Source organism: Triticum aestivum, chromosome 4B (assembly GCF_018294505.1).
Source record: "Triticum aestivum cultivar Chinese Spring chromosome 4B, IWGSC CS RefSeq v2.1, whole genome shotgun sequence".
Classification (NCBI taxonomy): domain Eukaryota; kingdom Viridiplantae; phylum Streptophyta; class Magnoliopsida; order Poales; family Poaceae; genus Triticum; species Triticum aestivum.
Window position 1 is genome coordinate 513,148,391 of NC_057804.1, and position 7,971 is coordinate 513,156,361.

At 47.8% G+C, this 7,971-nt stretch overlaps 1 protein-coding gene across 2 annotated transcripts; it reads left to right on the forward strand.

Annotated features, from left to right (window-relative positions):
- The first annotated feature begins 1,170 nt into the window (after positions 1–1,170).
- On the forward strand, positions 1,171–7,754 carry LOC123092989 (beta-glucosidase 6). Of its 2 annotated transcripts, none has more exons than XM_044514862.1 (12): positions 1,171–1,710; positions 3,874–3,927; positions 5,278–5,337; positions 5,493–5,568; positions 5,675–5,746; positions 5,825–5,912; positions 6,036–6,291; positions 6,368–6,707; positions 6,794–6,825; positions 6,927–7,029; positions 7,127–7,235; positions 7,358–7,754. In XM_044514862.1, the coding sequence occupies exons 1-12, from the start codon at positions 1,534–1,536 to the stop codon at positions 7,530–7,532; spliced, it is 1,542 nt and encodes a 513-aa protein (XP_044370797.1). In that variant the 5' UTR covers positions 1,171–1,533; the 3' UTR covers positions 7,533–7,754. The 2 variants fall into 2 exon arrangements, with proteins under 2 accessions (XP_044370797.1, XP_044370796.1); XM_044514861.1 differs by having other exon boundaries at positions 1,172–1,710; positions 3,874–3,940; positions 5,279–5,337.
- Positions 7,755–7,971: the final 217 nt, after the last annotated feature.

The following is a 7,971-nucleotide window of genomic DNA, read 5'->3' on the forward strand; positions in this document are numbered from 1 at the left end:
CAGGTGATTTCATGGAGTGAGGAGTGTAAAAGCAACAAAGTCATCATGGTACAACTTCCATCTACATGAAGGCAATGCGGTGGTGTATATCAACTTAGCATCAAAGGGCTCCTAGTCGGGGCAGTGGAAAGGATGGTTCTACTGCCAGCCACAAGAAGGCGCGAACCAAAAATGAAAACCCAAGGTCTGACCTTCATTGGTTGTGCCTGACAATTGCCTTGTTGAAGGTATTGTTTTGAGAGCTCGTCGTTCTCCAGGCTGAAAACCCGTGATCTTGGATCGGGCGACGACGGCGCTTGAGCACTGTTTCCTTCTTAAAGGTGTTGCTTTTGGTGACCTTTTATGTTTTCAGGATGTTATTTTTGTGATGGTTTGTGTGCTGCTGCTGAGAGAGAGTTGATCACTATGGCAAGGCCTTTATTCTTTTTTACCTTTCTTTTTTTTGTTTTCTCTTCAGCCTATGTGCATCCTGAATGTCTTTGTGATATCTTGTTGGTGCAGAGGCTGTGTGTAATTGGTATCTTTGCGATATTAACATATCCCTCTCTTTTTAAAACAAACAAACAAGAAGGCATGAACTATTGTGGTCTCGCACTGCGCACGAAAGATGTTCGGTGGGAGGAGCCTCCTAGCAGTTCTAGGGGGCAAGGGCCTTCGTTATTGAAATCGACGTTCAAGAAGAAAAGAAGCGTCCTTGCAACTCGACAACTATCCCGCACTATTCCTAGATCACGCTCGGTCTCTGCATCATTACGATGCACACAACCATACGTTTATTAAGGTTCACACACCTTCTAAATTGCTGAGAATGCTATCTCTAAATGATTACATCATACAAAAAACTCATTTGACATTTTTATTCTTAGCATGCATTTTCTTTAGAAATATATAGATCTTGGTGGAAATATTTTCATTAGTTACTTTGACAACATTTCCAGTTATTCAGAGGGACAATCTTCATATAGCTGTTGCGTGCCTGTCTCCTCTCGGTAAACAGAACATCAGCAAGCCACCATGGCGAATGCCCCGATATGTACCGCGGCCGCTATGATTGCTCAATAACAAGGTTTGGTCAATCATCGGGGTGAAAAGGGAAGAAGGAAGTTCCTCCTCTCTTGGCTTCCTCTTCACACCCCTGTTCCCGGCCGCGGCACCCCGTCCCTAACCAGTAACCACCATCGCTTCAGCCTCCACACTTCATTGCCTTAAAGCAATCGCCCAGTCCAGTACACCGATGGCTGACCGCTGACGCCAGACCGATCGAGAGCCCCAACTCGCCGGTGAGTCCATTCTGGATCGACTCATCGGTGGAGGCGTGCATGCCTCAGTTACCATCGCCACCATTATAAATACCGCCCCACCCACACGCCGGCGAACACATCGGCGCGCGCACAGACACAGTCACGCACTAGGCATTTCTTTCTTTCCCCGTCCGTCCGTGCGTGCTCTCCGGAGCCCACGCACCACGACGTAGTACGCCTCTCCTCCCCTCCCCTCCCCTCCCGCTTTCTCTTTCTCTTTCTCGCTCGCGGGATGGGGATAAAGCGGCCGGGCCAATGCGGCGCGGCGGCGTCGCTGGCCCTGCTTCTCCTCCTAGTCGCCGCGCCGCCGCGGGGATGCGTTGCGGCTGCGGGGAGCGGCGGGGGAGGGCTCACGAGGGGCAGCTTCCCCAAGGGGTTCGTCTTCGGCACAGCCTCCGCCGCGTACCAGGTTCGTTGGCTCCTGCTTCCTCGATTTGTTCCCCTGGTCCGCCGGCGCCATTGATTCTTTAGCTCTTTCTGCATGCATGCCACACTGCGCGCGTCAGTTCTAGTGCCATGTTGAGTCTTGGAAACGAACGATCGATCATATACGTGCGTCTATAATTTTTAAGCCATGCATCTCCGTTAAGCACATGGCATTTACCCGCAAAAAAAAAGCACATGGCATTAATCGAGTTCCTCGGCCATGATTTGCTAGGAACAAACTGACGAATCTTTGGTTTGGATTCCTTGCAAAACAATTATTACTGTGCGGTGAGCTCGAAGAGTATATACCCCGTCATAGCTAGGACGAAGAGGACCATGCCCCTAAGCATCATTGGCCTTGCTGTAAGCATCACCATTGGATGGGTGGGACATGGTAGCCTAGAGGCCAAGTGGTGGACAGAAAAAGGGTTGGAAGGAACAAAAGTTGTATTCTTGTCTTGTGGCCTTGGGTTTGCTTTCTGACGGTGGCCTTTTGGACCCTCCTCCTCGTCTGCCTACCATCTCTGTTTGTGTATCCATCGGTCGTGCATAGGCCATCCACCTCAAGCATAAATTTCACAGTGGATGCTCGTACACGGCAAAGTTACACAACGAGTTAAAAAAAGAAGACACTAGATTTTCATCCGAGGTGAAAAAGACATTGTCTAGCTAGATGTTTTTCACTCTGACAAACATGATCCGCTCTCTTTAGGTCTCTCTGTCTCTATCTCTTTCTTCAAATAATATTAGGGCAATATTAAACTCCATTAACAGCATTAATTGTATTCCCCCAAGAAAGGAAATATTTCATGCGCGATTAAGTGTACTGCTAGATCTAGTGGCCCCTGCCAAATTTTGTGTAGCCAATTAATTACTGCCCAACTCATTGCCATTCATGCCAAGACTATGCAGAAGAGACCGGTCGTCTCAATCAATGAGCAGGGGTAGATACGCATGCATGCTCTACGTACCCGACCTGTCATGATCCCTCGGGGCGGATGCATATATTCTCCCGTGCCCCCGTCCGTCGGCGCCGCGCTAGCTGCCTACTCCCTCCGTCCGCGAATAAGTGTACTTCTAGCTTTTGTCTTAAGTCAAAGTTTTAAAACGTTGACCAACTATATACAAAAAAGTAGTAACATATATGATATCAAATTGATATATTATGAAAATACATTTCAAAGCAAATCTAGTGATACTAATTTAGTGTCATAAATGCTACTATTTTTTTTCATAAAGTTGGTCAAAGTTTTAAAACTTTGACTTAAGACAAAAGCTAGAAGTATACTTATTCGCGGACGGAGGGAGTACCTAGCTGCTTGACCGTGGGGGCGAAACCTGCCGAAAACGACCGGAATTTTCAAGGTTCACGGGCGGCGCGCGTCCGGTGGAGAGGACGGTGCCCATTCGCGCGCGAGCACCACTGCACATGCTGCGCGCGGCTCCCGTGCCCCCACTGACAGTGTAACCGTCCTTCCTCCCAAAGCGTACATTTGACCTGTGTTGTGTGGACGCACAACGCTGTCATGCTGGCCATACTGGTAGTATATAGCCAGTATCATGCACTTGAGACTAGCAAATATGTTGATGTGGCAAACAATTAAAAAAGAGACAGAAGGTTATAGTAACATAGGTAAATGCCGTATCATAATGAATATTATACTACTATGTGTCATGTATGGCAATAAATAAGATTGTCTATGATACTAATATATAATACTATGCACTATGAAGATATGATACCCTCACTATAGATGATATTAGTATATGATACTCCCCACCATAAGTAGCCTCATGACGGGATCAATTATACAGAGTACTCCCTCATATCCATATTAATTGTCACTCGTTTAGTACAGTACTAAGTCAGCAACAATTACATTAATGTATATGGATTTGATTTTAAGACGAGCTCGACGTGCAGTTCATGGCTTGTTTTAGGAGAGAAAGGCGAACGACTTGCGTCATTCATTGACTACAGAAGAAGTCATTGTTCGAGACAAAGAGAAAAACATCAAATTATTCAAATTGTTGGCCACCACGAGGACCCAAAGCTTAGCTTCATTCTTCAAAATAAATCTTCTGTTGTTTCGTACTCTACTACTGAATAAATTGTCTCGTGTTGTAATAATATGCTCTTGTGCAGTACGAGGGGGCGGTGAAGGTGGACGGGAGAGGGCAGACCATCTGGGACACCTTCGCGCACACCTTCGGTATGTACTTTACTTTCATGTAATGTATGTATAATTCTCTCGTATTACTTCCTCCGTTTCATAGTGTACTCTATATAGATTTTTTGAAAAGTCAAACGTTGCAAATTTTGATGAAGTTTATAGAAAAAACTATTTAAATCTACAATATCGAATATATAAAATATAAAAGTACATGTCATGTTCGACCTAACGAGATACTTGCTCCGTCCAAAATAAGTGTTTTAAGTCTTAACCTTAGTACAACTTTGTACTAGAGTTAGTATAAAGTTGAGACACTTATTTTGAAACGGAGAGAGTATATTTTGCACCCTAGATGTAAATGTTTTTCTAGTTTGACGAAAGTTTGTAAGTTTGACTTTCTAAAAAATCTGCCTATGCACCACATTGCGAGGGAGCACTATGTGCCTAGAGTGCAGCCACGTGTATTGCCAAGAACTGATAAGGCGCAATTTACCGTCGCAACGTGCACCGCCGCACTAGGATACACGTCACTGACTGGATAAGCTAGACGTCAGCTCACAGTCGAGTCACAAACATGACATGTCTGGGCCGGCCTGACCTTCAGCGCCGTGTAACTTCTTTCCTTGGGCGCAAAAATGCTTTACCACCACGTAAAAGGAGCTCCCATCTCTGTCAAGGAATGTTGGAACGCCTCAGCGCGTAAGTCCAATCATTGGGTCGTCTTCGCAGTTCACACTCTCTTTCCCCACCGAGTCTAAGCTAGCTCTGACCGTAAGTGCCCCCGAAGCTAGGTCTTGTACAATGATAGATACTTAGGAAGATGCTTAAAAAAATAAATTAAATTTTTCTGAAGCATCGGTGACTGTTTTTATAGAAGAGACGCTTAGTTAAGCGTCTATCGTATACAAATAGGCACGAATAAAAGTCTGATTTATTTTTTTAAGCATCTTCCTAAGCACCTCGTATTGTACAAGGCCTTAGTGTTCCTTGTTTGTTGCAATGCTTCCTTTTTCTTAAAAACCGTGGATATGTAGTGGCGCAAAGCAAATCACAGGACCACAAAATCGGCAAATGCATTGTGCATGCGCGCCCTGATTGATGTACATGTCCCACCTACCCCTTGTGCACTCACCAGATTTGTACTACATCAACAACGCAGCGCTAATCTAGCCATGCTGTGTTTAGGTCAGTTTGATAATGTACTATCTGATAAGGTGAAATTGTGGGTAAGGATTAACTGAGGTCGCCGCATTAGGCAGCCATCACAATTAGTTGGAGCCTGTTGAGACTCGAAAACTCTGACTGATTCCACAAGACACACCCCTAACGCAGAGGTGTTTCTGCCTCTTTCCCCCCCTTCTCTCTCTGCGTGTGCAGGAAAGATCACTGACTTCAGCAACGCGGACGTCGCGGTGGATCAGTACCACCGTTTCGAGGTGAGCACTACGATCTACTACCGCTCAACACCGACTGATCTGCTTACATACGTGGCAGACTGGCAGTAGTTGTTCTGTACTAGCATCGGAGGTGTTGCGCATCTCGATGTGATTGATGCTTTGGGGATGATGCATGGTGGTTTCTTGTCTGTCAGGAGGACATACAGCTGATGGCGGACATGGGGATGGACGCGTACCGCTTCTCCATCGCCTGGGCGAGGATCCTCCCAAGTAGGCCGCCCATCTCCACCTCAAATCACCAGATTTGTCCGTGATCTCACTCAGACCGCTCTCTGCCCTGACATGTGCAAACGTTCTCTGTGTGTGTCTTTTTCAGATGGCGTTGGTCAGGTCAACCAGGCCGGCATCGACCACTACAACAGACTCATCAACGCACTGCTCGCTAAAGGTGATTGCAATCGCAACACGTACCTATCGGTATCCTTAAATCATCACTGACATGTGAAATTCATACACAATCTTGCAGGAATCCAGCCATATGTGACCCTGTACCACTGGGACCTCCCCCAGGCCCTGGAGGACAAGTACAACGGGTGGCTCGACAGGCAGATTGTGTGAGCACACGCCACCCTATCTCTTAACCTGCAACTCTTCTTGCAACATAACCAACGGTAGATTCACGGCTTACAGTAAGGGCATGATTTCTCCATGGTAAAAGCAAATGGTTAAAAACGCAGGGATGACTTTGCGGAGTACGCCGAGACGTGCTTCGCGGCGTTCGGGGACCGGGTGAAGCACTGGATCACGGTGAACGAGCCGCACACGGTGGCCATCCAGGGCTACGACGCCGGGCTGCAGGCGCCCGGCCGCTGCTCCGTGCTGCTCCACCTCTACTGCAAGTCAGGCAACTCCGGCACCGAGCCCTACATCGTCGCCCACAACTTCATCCTCGCCCACGCCGCCGTCTCCCAATTGTACAGGACCAAGTACAAGGTGATCGTGCGCGCAACCATCCCCATACACGATGCGGATTCATATCCTGATCACGTCCATTGTCACACTGCTGCAGGCGGCGCAGAACGGGGAGCTCGGCATGGCGTTCGACGTGATGTGGTACGAGCCCATGTCGGGCGCGGCGATCGACGTCGAGGCGACTAAGCGGGCGCAGGAGTTCCAGCTGGGGTGGTTCGCGGACCCCTTCTTCTTCGGCGACTACCCGGCCACCATGAGGAAGCGGGTCGGGGAGAGGCTGCCCAGGTTCACGGCGGAGGAGGCCGCGCTCGTCAAGGGGGCGCTCGACTTCGTGGGCATCAACCACTACACCACCTACTACACCAGGCACAACGACACCGATATCATCGTCCGCCTGCTCAACGACACCCTCGCAGACACCGGCACCATCAGCCTGCGTCAGTCACCTCTCTCAACCCCCCTCAAGTTTCTACTCTTATCAGTGTTAGAAATGAGAATGTTGATGGTTTTTGGCGATTTGCAGCATTCAAGAACGGCAGAGCGATTGGGGATAGGGTGAGTCCGGCATGCACACATTATCTTCAAGATTATCGTTCTAGTAAACTGTAAAACTGTATGTGATTGAAGTTGAACTGAAGAGTGATGCTACTATGTAGGCGAACTCGATATGGCTGTACATTGTGCCCAGAGGGATGAGGAGCCTGATGAACTATGTCAAGAACAGGTACAATAGCCCACCAATCTACATCACCGAAAATGGTAAGGGCGCGATGGACCTGGATAATGCTCCTGCGGCCAAATAGACATGAGATTCAGAGGTCTGACGGGTGTGCCATTAATGCTGATGCTGGTGCAGGGATGGATGACAGCAACAGCCCCTTCATTGCCCTCAAGGACGCCCTCAAGGACACCAAGCGGATCAAATACCACAACGACTACCTCACCAATCTGGCTGACTCCATAAAGTACAACTTCTGGATTTGTGCCAATTTTCATATTGCCATGGCTGCATTTGAAGCAAAAAAAGTGTACGGTTTGCGTGATGTTTTAGGAAGTCTTACGTGTTCTGGTGTGATGGTTGATGCAGGGAGGATGGGTGCGACGTGCGCGGCTACTTCGCGTGGTCTCTGCTGGACAACTGGGAGTGGGCGGCCGGGTACACGTCCAGGTTCGGGCTCTACTTCGTGGACTACAACGATAAGCTCAAGAGATACCCCAAGAGCTCCGTGCAGTGGTTCAAGAGCCTCCTCAGCTCCAGTTGAGATCGAGCTACTAGCACTTTGCTAGGTCATTTTTTTTTAAAAAAAAAGCTTGCTAGGTCATTCGTTTGTGCTCGTGTGCATGGTGTGACTGCATGTATTGTCATCGTGTCTGTTGCTGCCAGTATGTGTTAGGATGATATATATACACGTCTGGGGATTCAGAGTTAGAAGGTGTTGTCTTCATGGATTGTATAGCTTCTACCTGTGTTCCTTGGGCGTTTTCTTCGGGATATATACACACACAAAGGCAGACTTATACCAATGGAAATATTAATGTATACACACCGTGTCCGGTGGGTTTCCTGGTAGTGCTGAACTCGCTTTCCCTTCTTTCCTGTCTCCTATAAATATCTGAACTGTATTTCCGTTACAAGTAACGTAAAGGGGGATGTCCTGGTTCAAAAAAAAAAAGCATACACACACATCTGTCCTCGAACGG

Bases quoted from the DNA above. Each gene is read 5' to 3' on its own strand.
- LOC123092989 (XM_044514861.1), top strand. From the start codon at position 1,534: ATGGGGATAAAGCGGCCGGGCCAATGCGGCGCGGCGGCGTCGCTGGCC. The intron at 5,913-6,035 runs GTGAGCACACGC...TTAAAAACGCAG, and splicing joins TGGCTCGACAGGCAGATTGT to GGATGACTTTGCGGAGTACG. The intron at 6,826-6,926 runs GTGAGTCCGGCA...GCTACTATGTAG, and splicing joins GCAGAGCGATTGGGGATAGG to GCGAACTCGATATGGCTGTA.